This window comes from Typopeltis vanoorti, chromosome 4 (assembly GCF_054136105.1).
Source record: "Typopeltis vanoorti isolate ZY-2024b chromosome 4, IOZ_Tvanoo_1.0, whole genome shotgun sequence".
Classification (NCBI taxonomy): Eukaryota; Metazoa; Arthropoda; class Arachnida; order Uropygi; family Thelyphonidae; genus Typopeltis; species Typopeltis vanoorti.
Window position 1 is genome coordinate 74006311 of NC_143552.1, and position 15462 is coordinate 74021772.

Sequence of the window (15462 nt, forward strand, 5' to 3'; positions counted from 1 at the left end):
AATTTTTAAATTATCCTCCTTGTAAATTTAAAACATTACTACCCTAGTGGGTAGAAAGTTGTAAAAAAAATGCATTCCATTGGATTTGAGGGGACACGAGCTATACTCCTTAGAAAACAGATAGGAGTGGAGACTGTTCCGAAAGGGGTTATAGAAGAAGAAATTAATGCAGACGAAGAATTTTTTTTCTGAAGTTTAGAGTAGATTTAAGAAGAGAGTGAATTATTGATTTCGATTGAAATGAACTCTATCCATGGAAATATTTTAGAAACTCAAACAGAAGAAAGTGAACGTCTGAAGGTGAATGGAGTGAGCTGGTGAGAGACAGTTCTTCAGCAGAAATAATTCCCACCCCACTTTATGAAAGTTGCGTTTAAATTCTTTTTCTAGCTTTAAATGACCTGTCTATATCATCGATGAATGTTTTAAGCATGATTATTTAAATTTGTTTGAGATTTTTATTGAGTTAACTATAATTTGCAAGGAAAAAATCTATGACATCGCAATTGGTTGTTAATAATTTTGCAGAAAAACACGAGCTACTCTAAAATTATTTCATTGGTAAAAAAAAGACAATCGTTAACTAATTTAACAAATCAATATTTGTACTATACTTCGTTCTTTAAAATGCACTCTGAATAAGATATTTGGGTTAGTCATCCCAATGATCGCTTGCTTTAGAAATACAAAGTATTGTAAGAAAGCCGAACATTCCATTGAACATGTAGAAAGGCTCATGTGTTTGTCGTACATGTTGACTAATTTTAGCGGTAATATATCAGAACACAGAAAAGATAAGTAAATAATTATTTATTGACTTATTGCTGATTTCGCTGGTGTTATAACCATCTTCACAGCACAAAAGCACAGTTTGTCACAGTACGCGAGACTACAACAACAATGTTTTTTTAACATAGAGGGCGCTTATTTAGGACTTTAGTCTTTGGGTTGTTGCTACGATTTTTCAAACTAGTCCTATTATTAAAACATGTCGTTGTTGTTGTAGTCGCGCGTACCGTGACAAACTGTGTTTTTGTGCTGTGAATATGCTGGTTATAACATCATCGAAATCAGCAATAAGTCAATAAATAATTATTTACTTATCTTTCTGTGTTCTGATATATTATCCTCAATATTTGTCAACCCGAACATTTCATTTCTTATTTATCTGGACAGTGGATCTGCGATTTAACCCCTAATGCTTTTCTTCTTATTTTATGGCGATGTTTTTGGAACAACTACTTATATCCGAAGTAGGTATCCTATCTTTTAACCATTCTTTGCACGCTTCTTCAACAGGACATTCAGTTTCATCTTTCTGTGATTGACCTAGTTGATTCTGGCACTAACGCAACCAGCAACTCAAAATATCAAAGCTTTTTCCCAACTGGAGGGAGACTGAAGGCAATTAGTAGAAGATCGTCATCACACTTAATTTCTAATATGCATAGGTTTTACTTTAAACATTGTGATACAAAAGTGTTAGAATTATAGTCACATATTGTATAGATTTATAGAAGTTAATCAAAGGCTTTTAACAGAGTCCGTACTCATTTACAGGTTAAGTGAACTTTTGACGCTTCTTCAGGAGTGCTTTCATTCATTGTATTTCTTAAATGAGTAAGATATAATGAATTGTTTTTACTTCTAAATATCATCCCAAATTTAGGGACTAAATCACGTCTAGAAAAGAATAGTTTTAGAATCTAGTGAAGTGATTAATAATAATAAAAATGAGTAGATTATATTTCAGATTAACTCAAACAGAAATATGATGATACGCCCCCTTACGGTTTTAAAATATTAGCATCCCCCCATAAAATTTGGACTTTCTTTTCACAAGAATGGACGAATCAGAAGCGGCGCAATGTAGTCTCCTGAGATGAGAGATGAATTATGGGAAACACTAAAGAAAGATGCCAAGTAATGATAATAATAAATATTTTCCCGTCTAAAAATTTAGACTGTATTCGTTTGAAATAATTAACGAGAGAGAGAGCGAGAGAGAGAGAGCGAGAGCGTATTGGGCATAAGTGTTAAAATGAATGAAATAAATAAAGAGATGCTTTAATTTTTAGACGTTCTTTGGAAGCAAAAACGGTAAGGAAATAAAGACTGAGCCTACGCCAGTTTCATATTTACTATTTGAAAAATCATTCCACAGGAAATAAGTTGTAACAACAATAGTTTATTTGAAAATAAGATTACGAACTAAGATTACAAACGCAAGCTGCTTTTATAAAATTTTGATTTGCAATCCGAAATGAAGAAAATCTTGTTTGTTCTTTTAAGATGAATTAAGATGTTCAGAAAAGAACTGATGGAGCATTTTACCCAGAAGAATATGTAATATTCTTAAATAACAGTTTCTAGCATTTTGTGTCCCTTGTTTAAATTCTTGAATTTCCTGCAATACTGACCATGAAATAATTTACTATTTCTATACAAAAACAATAAATTTATAAAAACGTTTTTTTTATATAAATAAAATTCTTTATTTTTGTATTTACATCTCTTACTACAGATGTGATTCGCAAGTATATCTTCACCTGTTTTTTAAATGTTCTTTAAAAAAGTCGAGGATGTTCCATAATATATCTCTCAGTAGGCAGTTAATAAACAAAACGATTAAATTTTTGATTTTAATAAATCAAAGCTTATTTTTTAATGATTGAAAACAGAAAAATTGACTGATTGACTGAGTGGATACTGTCTTTTCTTTGTTGTCAGCTTCTGTGTCTTATTGAAATAGAATCCTACTGCTACTGCAATAAAAGTATGAGAATACTTTTAGACAGTGAATGATTTTCATCTCTTTGTGTGAGTCAACTATCCTTCTTACCTAAGGCCTAAAGTGGCATAAAGCAAGTTTGATTGCTGAAACAGAGTTTATCGTTACTTAGAGATCATGGTTAACTAATACTAATAGCACATGAATGCCATCCATGGCATTCATGTGCTATTAGTTTCCGATCTTTGTCGAAACGACTGTCAGAAAATATGGCAGTTTTGTTGTACTTTTTTTCTTCAAATTATTCCTGTTAAACTATTACTTTTTTCTTAAACTATTCCTGTCAAACTATTATTTTTTTGTTAAACTATTTCAATTAAACTATGGTCACCATTTATGCATAAAACTGTTTCTACCCTACTAAACCCAATCATCAAGTAGACGTTTTTTTCGCTAGTTCAGTTCATGATCCCTCATCTGTCATCTGCTTGTACATACCTTTCATCTGTTGGGAAATTCCATGTAAAAGTTAGGAAAAATTAATAAGCAAAATTCTATGTATTGTCTGTTTAGTCATTGGTTAATTGCTTCCTAACTAGGAATTATTTTGCTCACAAAAACATGTACCTTTGCATTGTATATGATGACAGTTGTTCTTCGAACTCATTGCGTAATGTCATGAATATAAATGTATTCGTTACAGAAAATAACTAATAATTTACAGATGTACTGTTATGGGTGGTGTATTGGTGTAGTAAATTACTATTGGTATGGAGCAAATTTCATTTCTCAAGCCACGTAAGTGTCTATTTATGATCGGGGGAAAGAGAGAGAGAGAGAGAGAGAGAGAGGTTGAAAACTAACTAACTAATAATAAATAATATTTGTATATATTGTTAGATTAGTGAAAGTCTAGAAGATGCAAACTCATACAATTATAATACGTGATCACATGATTCCTCTGGGCGTGGTATGGATTATCTCTGTGTTGACTGAACGCTTCAAAATCAACCCGTACAGTTGAACAGTTTGTTCTGCTTGCATTTTATTTTTAATGTTCTACACGTAGAATAATAATATTCTTTTGTTGTGTAACATCGTTAAGATCAGCGCTCATACATACATACACGAACACATATCGTAAAAATAAATATACGTGTGCCGGCCTGGTTTGCGAGTGGTTAACGTATTTGCTTTCTAACTAACATGCTGTGGGTTCTAGTGTGGTCACAAATATCATTGCCCACCGTGGGCAATGATATTTGTGACTGTCATTAGGTGGGATGAGTTTCACCGTGCGGTGTAAGATCACCGCAATGCTTATTAAAGGCATGAAGGGACTTGGCAAAGTTCCTAACTAGGTGAAAATGAATGAAGCACTAGAAAATTATTAAAGATAATAAAAGTAAGGAAAAATATTTAGCCCAGCTGCAGTACTAATGTATTATAGGTTTAAAACGTTTTGTGGGATGAAATCACATTAATAAATATATATTCGTTGGAACTTTTTCAAAATAAAGGAGAACATACATTCATTCTTAGAATTTTAGGCGATCATCCTTCTATTCTTTTACCCCCTCCCTCTCACTCCTCCCAAAAAAATGTTAATTTTTTATTCCTAGATGAGATAATTTTATGATGAACTAAAGGGTGTTGTCAACAATTTGGGTCGTATATACAGGAGGATGGTAGATTGTTTCGTTGTACTTATTATTATTATTTGATACCTCCAGGGAGTCCAAAGACTCATCGAGGGTGCCAACAGCATTGAACGATTATCCCCCTTCCAACTACAACCGCGCTCAAACTTACTTAACTGAGCCATTAGTAGCAGAGGCTCTACCAATCGACCAACCTTTGCCGGCAAACTTATTCAGATTAAAGATCTAGAAAGTAACAGATAACTAAACAAACAAAGAAACACAGATTCAGAATATAAACGTGTTATTGTATGTAGCTATGTGGAACACAGTATATCAAAGGATGGTAAATAAAAGAGAATTTACACATACTAACTTTAGTTTTAATTGATAAATAGTGTCTAGCATAGCGTGAGGAAATGTTTGGGATAAAATTAATATGGACTGAAGAATGATTTTAAACTGATAATAAATAACAGGCCATTTTAAGATCTGTTCTTTTTTATGTATTTTTTTATGCGATTACTTTATGAGAAACGTTTGACAAATTTTTAGATGCGTAAGACTCCAAAATCTAATAAAATATTTTTTATTAAATTTTGGATTTTGTATCATAGAAGTGCTCTTATCTGCTTACAGTAGTGTTCTGAACGCTTTTGGAGCTATAAAATAGATTTTCTTCTATAACATATATTTTCTTCTTCCATCAGATATTCTACTTACTGACTAACATCGAATCTGATCTCGACACATAGCAACGCGGCATTGATTACAGAGGCTATAGCTAACTGGTTTAATGAAATTATGTGCTTTGCCATTCAAGTAGCTTCTGACATGATTTAGCATTCACATCAAGCCACTGCACACAATTTACAAATAACAATTATATTAATTCATAATTACTCATTGGCAACATTACCTCATCAGTGACGCAGAATTACGTCATTGCAATCCCGTCTATCCATATTTTTTATCTGATCATTCATTCATTCTCACTAACTGGGTTCGAGACCACAAACATGCGCAGATGAAGGAATAGTGCAGTTCAATGTATGCGCACTAATTAATCATTAGGAAGATTCATGATCCTTAAAGTTTCGAATTTTTTTTTGTTCTTATTTCACATTAAATCATTCCATGTTTAATTATACTAGAATAAGAGTATAATTATAAACGGATGAGTGAGCAAACTGTAACGTCTTTGACTTTATCCTAATCTTATTCTACACGCACTTTTATGTCATTTCAAACAGTGCTATTTCGAAGCATATAGAAAATGAAAAGGTGTACTGATATGATCCTTATATTTATCAGAACCGGAGGTGCAACATTGACTTCACTGTAAACTTTAATTTTACTTTACTTTCTTATTGTCGTCTGAATTTTCTATTAGCATAACAACACAACACCTAACTTAACCACCTGAACATTATTTGGACAATTTTAAAAATAAATTAAATTAATGATAGTTATTTCCATGAAAATATTAATCATGATCATGTTCATAGTGAAAATGATAAAAAAATATAAATCTTCTAATGCATTTTTTATTACTGAAAGGAATCAGGCAGCTCTTTTTTTATCTAACTCAAATCTGTAGGCGTTGGTCTTCACCTCTCCCTATTGCCCAGGAGACATCTAGTTTGCACTTCTCACAATTGCCTTGGTTGAAATGCATTTCCACAAGTTCAAAACGTTCCTAATCCTAAATACTGTATTACGTACTTGTATATTACTGAAGTGTGTGTTACATCGTCAGTTTTTTCCTGACTAGAGAATCAGTTGAAGATTAAGGCGTATAAATATTCCTTGGTAAACCGAAGATTTAGCATCAAATAAGTCAACACGAAGCTATGTGTTGACAATCAACGTAGTGTTTTTTTATATAATTATTTTAATTAAAATACTTAAATTACATTTTAAACTCGAAAGTACTAAGTATCTGAATAGTTGTTTAAAATTAACATTCTAGTTTTTTTTTTAATTAAATGGTTTCAACCATCTTTCCCAACGCATATTCGTGTAAGGTAGAGTTTTATTCAAGCTATTCGCTAAACAAAATTGAATAATAATGACTAAACTCATTTACTGTGCTAATTAATAAAGTATCCAATCTTGTTTATGGTGATGATTATTCATACCAAAAGGCTTTTGGTTTGAAGTCACATAATGATCAATATGGGAGTCCCATCTGAATAATACGTTTTCCTCAAACTATCATAAAAAGGCAAACTTCAATTCCTAGACTACGAGAACGTTTTCTATTTATTGATTACCGCTTCCAGCCTGGTGAGCAGCGAATGTTTCACTCATCATTAAACTATCGACAGCACCGAGAAAAGCAAATGAGATCATTAACTCGACATTTAAAATCAAAACTGTTATCTACTTCTTCGTAATTTTGTGTATGAAAGAAAACTATCTTAAAACTTCTCTCTCACTAGTTATAAGATATGCAGATTGATAAAAGAGATTCCTAGTGCAAACTCAGCATTCATCTGCGTGGCGATTATTGAGCCCAAGCACTTTCCACGACACTTTTATGTAGAAATCAAGGTGATTAAATGCCGATGAAAAGGAGAATAAAAAGGTGTTTTTCGACTAACTTGAAATAAACTTGAAGTAACGGGTTTTATTTTTTTAAGTTGTAATTTTTTAATGGAGTGTGTATGGTGATGTATTTTATTAAAATAGGATAGATAAAATCATTTAATTAATGAGAGCATTAATCTATCATATGTATCCTTTGTAAATAAAGGCACATGTCCTATATGAAGAGTAATAGTCTAGAAACAAATCTCAATTTTCAATTACTTTTTAGTGTTTTTTGTATTTTCAAATGGTGGGATGATTTGGTTCTTCAGTAACCAGGGAAGGGCAAGTTATTGTAATTAGAAATTTTAAAGACATTTGACAAAAGTCCGATATTTCAAGACATGTTAGATGAGTTCATTAATATTAGAGTGCTTTATTTCACTTGTTGTTAACTGGTTCTTCACACACACACACACACACACACACACACACACACACACACACACACACACACACACACACACACACACACACACACACACACACACACACACACACACACACACACACACACACACACACACACACACACACACACACACACACACACACACACACACACACACACACACACACACACAGATAGAGAGAGAAAGAGAGAGAGAATTATAGTATTAACATTCATTTAAGATAAAGATTTATTAGTAAGAAAACTAACGAAAACTTGTTCTTTTTTTCCGGAACCTCATTTGATTCGTTCTTCACATGTGTTGTTGTTGTAATGTCAAGGTCCTCCTTTACGTATTGGCATGGATCTTGCGATTGCCAGCTTTGATAGCATCTCTGAAGTGAACATGGTAAGTAACACGTAGTGTTTAAATTGGCAATTATATCATAGAAAAAAATATGTTTTTTATAATCTTATCATTTATATTTTCTCTATCAGTATTTGTCTGCAGAATATATATTCTTTATTGTTTTGATGTCTTCAACATCTAATTGCATTAACAGTGCTATTTGAAGTAAATGTATTCTACAGCATCTTAAATATCCAGAAACATGTTTTTCTGTTTTTGTGTATTTCTCGTGCAGGATTATACCCTCACGTTATACCTGAATCAATATTGGAAAGACGAAAGATTAATCTTCAGCACTGATAACTACGAATTAACTCTTTCTGGAGATTTTGCCGAAAAAATTTGGGTTCCAGATACTTTCTTTGCCAACGATAAGAATTCTTTCTTACATGAAGTGACCGAAAAGAATAAAATGGTTCGTCTTCGATCAGATGGCTCAATATCATATGGTATGAGGTAAGCGTACGGTTGGAATCGTTAACTGTTCGTTCCATCTCAATAATAAATATGAAAACTATATCGCCTAAGTTCAACGTCTTTGTTGAAGGTAGGCGATATGGTTTTAATCAAAAGTTAAATCGATTAATTAAATAAATTTTAAATTGATGAATTTTTGATTATTCGCTTAGGTTTGCTAATTATAATATTAACTCAGTATATAGTATATCCACTAGTATGTGATGAATTCACATAGATAATTTCCACTTGGAATAATTGCCATCTCCCGTGTTTCTAAATATAAATAAATACCGCATCTTTCACACTAAATTGTGTAAATTTATAATATATGTTAAAAGTAGAGTTAAAACGAGTGTAATCTGTAGGAGCTCTAACTCTCACTATTCTAATCTTCCTGGAAGTGGTAAACTAAGCAAAATTATTGTTTTCAATGATTAAATGACGATGGAATAAAATTCTTATATTCTTATAACGTGTAGTTATTTCACAAAATAGAATAACTACACGCTATAACAATATGAAGACAGAAATTAATAAACAGTTTAAATAACTACATTTTAGGTTGCAGCAGTAATTGGTCTACTATATGTTTGGATCTTTAGTCTTGTGGTTTCCTTCTTGAACAGAAAACATGGCATGAGATGAAATATTTTCTATTTTCTTCTAGTGTTCAAATAGGATATTTGGTTCGCAGTATTCGCATGTTTGGAAAAAAATGCTAACGAAGCTTATCTTTGAGACAAGGGGAAACTCTCTCTCTCTCTCTCTCTCTCTCTCTCTCACACACACACACACATACATACAGAGAGAGAGAGAGAGAGAGAGAGAGAGAGAGAGTCGACAGTGACTTCTCTTAATTCAAACACATTTTGTAGATATATTAAAATTTTTCTTTGAATAACTGTACGCTATTTGGTTGAAATTAGTGTAAGGAAAAAAAAAGTAAGTTGATATGTCAGTATCCAAAATCAATAAGATTTATAGGGTCAATCGAAGCATATTTAAAGCTATTTCAAGTTATCAAATTTGATTTTTTTTTCTTTGTTACAAAATTGTGTACCAAATAAGACATCTCTTTCACACATACTCTCTTTTCTTTCAATTATCATATTTATGCATTTCAATTAAAACATCTCGAATATTTTTGTGACAGTTTCTTTTTCAAATATTTCAAGTTTATTTTATTTTTAACATATATTATATATTTAAGGCACAGTATGATAAACTGCGTGGGAGGTATTTATAATAATAATAATTATATTATGATTCGACTGATTTTAAATAATATTTCGATCAGAAATATTGCTCATACAATTTGGGGTATAACTGTTTTATTGGAGTTATTTTTTAAATATTGTTTATTGTTTTGATTTTCACATTAAACATGAATATGAAATTTATCACTCTGTTTGTCACTGTTAACGATAATAATAATAATAATAATAATAATAATAATAATAATAATAATAATAATAATAATAATAATAATAATAATAATAATAATAATAATAATAATAATAATATTTTTTAATTACCTATGATACATACATTACATGCATTTGATTACATATGATACATACTTGATTACATATTTTTCTTTAAAAAAAAATCAATCCTTTTTTATTATTAAAATTATGATTAATATTGTGATAACCTATTTACAACGGGTTTATTTCTTTTTTTTTTTTTGTAACAATGAAATTCGTACAGATTTTTTTCCCTTTCATTTCTTTTTTTCCTGTATAATGCATTAATTTTTTTTCGGGGGGGGGGTAAAATAATAATTAAAAAAACTATAATAACATTTTCTTTATCATCATACAGAACATTTACATATATACAATAAAGCATACTATTACATTTTTTTGTTCAGTATAAAATGTAGAGTACAGTGATTTTTTTTTTAAATGTAAATGTACATAATATTTTTTTACAGTGAATTTCTTAAAAACTTTTTCCGTTTTTTGTACTTGTTAATTAATATAATTAGCACATTAATTAATTAATTATTCATTTAACAACGAGTTATATATATATATATACGTATATATGTACATATATACGTATATATATATATATATATACACATATATACATATACATATATATATATATATACACACACGCACACACATTACATATGTATATATATATATATATATACAATTTTGATTTTTTTTTTTTTTTAGTATATTTAAGCGCTGTAACTACAGCATTGAAATGTGATATATGGGTTTGGTTTTTTTTTTTTTTTTAAATCTTGGATGAGATGCAATTTCTCAACTTTCATCATCGAAGCTTATTTGAAAGCTTATCTGAGGATGACACCAGTTATTTATTATTTATTGGTTTGTTTGCTCTGTTGGGCAGTTACGAAATCGAACCGATGTTTAATAGGTTTGATTTTCAGCCGTTGATTGAGAAATTCACGCACGCACACACGCGCGCGCACACACACACACACACACACACACACACACACACACACACACACACACACACACACACACACACACACACACACACACACACACACACACACACACACACACACACACACACACACACACACAATAACTTGCAATGTATTGATGCGTCGCTGAACTGGAAGCCTGAACGAATATATTGTGTTTCATTAAGTTTGTTGGTATTTTGGGTGCGTGGTTCTTGTTCATAGTATGTCCTTAGAGCTTTTTTTCAGGCTATTTTAGTTTGTAAGGTTTCTGTATTCAAAAGGTAATTTGTTTATCATGTCTGGGATGTAGAAGTTTAGTGTGGCCTCTCCGTAGTGATTATTTTATTTATATGTGATATAATTAGTAGTCTGAGGTCTTGTTATACGGTATGTATTTCTGACTGTCCTGTAGTTGGCATCGAAATAATGTTTTAGCAAAGCTGCATACTGACATAAATGTTTTGGTGTGAGTATTTTGTGTTCAGACATTGCCATGTATATAAGGTCGTTATTGTCTCTTTGTTCCCAAAAGATCAGTTTTATCATTTTGTACTGTAACGACATTAATCTATTTAGTTTGTAGGGTGCACAGAAAGCATACGTTGTTATAGCGTATCTTAGTATATTTTAGCATAGTGCTTTGTATATTAGTGTTTTTATGCGTGCGGGAACTATGTCTTTTAACCTGTAGAGTTTGCCAGTTATTGTTCGGTGTTTGTTGTGTAGTTGGTTTATGTGGCCATTCCAGTTCATCTCTGCATCGAAGTAAATTTCAAGGTATCGTATTGTTTCAATCTGAGTGATTGTAGTGTTTTTTCTGTGCTTTTTATGTTGGAAAGTGGATGCTGAATGGATATATATTGGTTATCAACTGGTTGAGGCAGTGGAATTCTGAATATCATTAATTTTTTCTTATCTTAGGTGTATGGAGGTTTTCTTAAGCCAGTCTGTGATCAGATTTATGTCATGTTTCATATTTATTTGGGCTATGCTTGCGTTATTATGGATGGATGTCATAGCTGTATCATCCGCGTGTTGGAAGATCTTACCTTTGAGAGGCAGCTGATTAATATCGTGCGTGTAAATGTTGAATAGAGTTGGGGAGAGTACAACTCCCTGTGGTACTCCACAGGTTACTGGTAGCTCTCTGCTTCGGTTTTACCCGATACGTGTGATATGCTTTCTATTTTGAAGGTAGTTTGTAAACCACCTGTGCAGAGGCCCATCTATTCCAACATGCCTCAGCTTTTCTAACAAGGTGTGAGTGTATCAAATGCTTTAGGTACATCAATAAAGACTACTATGGCAATTTTCGTTTTGTCTAAGGCGGTATTAATTACGTCTGTAAAGTCTTCCAAGAGAGATGTTGTTCCCTTATTTTTCTGAAAACCGTATTGTATTTTGGGAATAATATGAAAGTTCTCTGTATATGCTGAGAGTTTCTTCAGTATGATCCACTTCATAATTTGATTGATAATTGGTGATGTTGCTATGGGTCTGTAATTGCTGATTAAATTTCTTTTTCCATGTTTGTATATGGGTGTGATTATGTCGGTCTTTACCATACTTGGTATCTGTCCTGTTTTAAATATTTTATTTATTAATTTTAATAGGATAGGGCCTAAGCTAGTTGCATGTTGCTTGATATCCTTAGGTCTTATGCCATCAATTCCTGGGCCTTTGTTTGGTTTAATTTGATGTATTGCAGAGAGAAGTTCTGCTTCTTTTATGGTTGGGAACTATAATATCTGTTTTGATTGTGGTCCAAGTGGAGGATCATGTTTTGTGATTGGGGGAATATTTCTGTATAGTTTTGGTATGGAGTCTGCATAGTATTAGTTAAAGCCATTTTCTAGTTGTTGGATAGGTTTTGAGTCTTTCATGAAGCTGTGTTTTATGGTTTCAGTGGCGGTGGTGTTGGGAGCACAATCTAGCATCTCGTTGATCAGATGCCAGGTTTGTTTCACGTTGTTTTGTGCAGAGCTTAATTTGTCTCTGTAGTAGTTTCTTTTTGCATTTCTTATTTGTGTTGTAAGGCAATTCCTTGTTATCGTATATTCGGTTTTGTAGCTGTGTTATTTGAATATCGCTTTTATTCTTTCCACAGAGCGTCCTTTTTGTGTATTTCTAGAATTAAGTTTTGTGTTATCCAAGGATTTTGGGTTGTTCTTGAACGGATTCTGGCTTTCTTTGCAGCTTTCTTATGTATTTCCTCCAGTGTGAGTTTAATGTTGTTGTATAAGATATCTGCTGAATCTGATGCCATGTGTTCCCAGTCGGTTTTTCTTATTTCGTGGTTGAATATTTCTTTGTCTATGATTGTTTTGTGTTGCTTTTCGTCTGTGGGACATTGCATGGATATTGTCTTGGTGTGCAGGTTTAGAGCCGTGAAGTAATAATTTGCTACTTTGCAGATAATAATAATAATAATAATAATAATAATAATAATAATAATAATAATAATTTTTTTTTTTTTGCAATCTAAATATTATATTTCCTTATTTTCACAAACATACAGTGTAAACTCATGATTTACATTTAAAAGAATTTTTTTTTTACATTGCATACATTTGTTTCAGTTATTATATACATTGCATATTATATACATTGTGATATAACATCACGCGGCATGTTCTAATTTCAACGATCTATTGTTAGTATTCTAGCTTGTATATTTTTTAAACTGTTCTTGTAATACCACCGACGATGGTCTGCTATTTCCAGACCGAAATATTTGGTTAAATAAATATCTTTCTTGTGATTACGTGATTATATCATTCATACATTTATTTACATTACGTACATTTGTTTATATATAATACATACATTACATACATTGGTTTTCATGTGATACGTACATTACACGCATTTGGTTACATATGATACATCTTGGATGAGAACTAATTTCTCTGCTTTCCTCCTAGAAGCTTATATGTAAGCTTATCTGAGGATGACACCAGTTGGTTATTATGTTTTTTAATAATAATAATAATAATAATAATAATAATATGTATGCCCAAAGCGAGGCTACTGTTACACAATTGTACTATGACTGCTCAATAATATTTCTGTTCTCCTATTGATACCTGTTTATTTACATATCGAAGTACACTTAAAACGTTGAAAATATTTGTTTATATAATAATTATTTAAAAAATATTAGGAAATAATATTACTGCTTTGTTTATAATCACATGCATCACAGTATCACGCAGTTTTAAAAATGAAACGTTAAAATTCGACATAGCTTAGAAAAAAGAAAGTTGTTAAATATTTGGAAACCGAGAACGTCTTTGTTGAAATTTATTTCATCAATGCATAGTTTAGAAACGGTTAAGGAACACCAAACTCATCATTTTACTTTACCTTTAGCAAGGAGATAATTTGTGAATCCTGTCCCCTTTCATGACACCGAAACTTTCGGTGAAGATCTTACTAACAAAGTTAGTCTCATTATAGTTAATAAATCATTTCCTTAAAAAATGGACAAATTAATTAACCGTTTGATTAATGACTTAAATCATTAGTTAACTTAATAAAAAACTCAATAACCCAATGTCATATTAACTGAAAAATCCTTTAATACTTAAAATCTTTTAAAATGTCTTAATTTTTATTACCACAATCTCGTAAATAATTATTTATCTGAATTTCTCTGTATGACAATAGAATAATCATTGTGCAGAAAATGTCGAGCGCCATCTATCAATCAGGGAGCACACTTGCATATATTTTCTTAGAACGCCATTTTTGAACGTGTAAAAAGGTGATTCTTTTTTTTTACTCTTGATGACTGATGTTAAATAAAAAATAAATAAAAAAGGTGACTGATGTTAAATACTGAAAAGCGAACCTTAGGATTTCATTCATCGATCAATACTTGCAGCTTTGTTAAAGATTATTCAATTAACCCAAACGAATGTAAATTCAATAACCTATTAATGATATGATTTATGTTCAGTTAAGGTGGTCATCAGAAACATTTTGGTATTCTAAATATAAAAAGATGAGATTAATGGAAATTTCTTATCTACTAGAATAGATTTAGGAGGGGGGGGGTCCTGTAATGAATCAAAAAAAAGGATTTAATAATATAGTCATAAATGTGGCTTCGTTGCATAAGTGAGGTTGTATATTTCAAAAAGGAAACTTACTTAAATATGAAGTGCAGCCCTTCCTGAGAGATAACATTCCTTTAGGTTCCTAACTTTTATGTACGTTAAAAATAGCGCAAAACTTTTGGTTTCTTGGTTTCGTGATCATACACAATATATTACACCAGGAGATCTATGGGACCTTTCTCGAAGTCACAATTTGTATAGCCGTGACAGAATACTTTTGCGAGGAAGTAACTAGTCAGGAAGCCACTGGGAAAAAAATTAGCGGCGAACAGATGTTAATAGACCTGCCTTCCTACATGTTATTAGCTACTGCTCTGTCATTTAAGTTTTATGGTGTGGAGTTCCGTAGCGTGTAAAGACAACGCGCAGTCCGGAAGGCACCAAAGGTTAGAACTGTTCTCTAAACATGAGTATAATAACTCTTTAAAAGAAACCGAGTTCCGTTCTTTCGTTTTTCGGTAATGAAGCAGATAATTACCAGATTTGAATATTGCATGAAAAGTTAAATTATTCAAAGTGCAATGTGTGTTCTGTAACCATGTTTGAATATTAACCATCTTCTTGTGCTTTTGCTATCTTGCCCCCTTTCTGAACGATGCAACTTCAAGAAAATGTTTTTATTGGACCGTGATGATGACGCGCCCTCTACAACTGAACACGAAAT

The 15462-nt window shown here is 31.6% G+C and overlaps 1 protein-coding gene across 1 annotated transcript in view; it reads left to right on the forward strand.

Annotated features, from left to right (window-relative positions):
• The window catches only part of LOC150107418 (gamma-aminobutyric acid receptor subunit beta-like), a 53323-nt gene that overhangs the window by 22325 nt on the left and 15536 nt on the right, over nucleotides 1–15462 (forward strand). The window contains exons 3-4 of the mRNA XM_090391844.1: nucleotides 7696–7763; nucleotides 7999–8219. Of these exons, the coding sequence (XP_090247970.1) occupies nucleotides 7696–7763; nucleotides 7999–8219 (289 nt within the window). The remainder of the gene's footprint in view (nucleotides 1–7695; nucleotides 7764–7998; nucleotides 8220–15462) is intronic.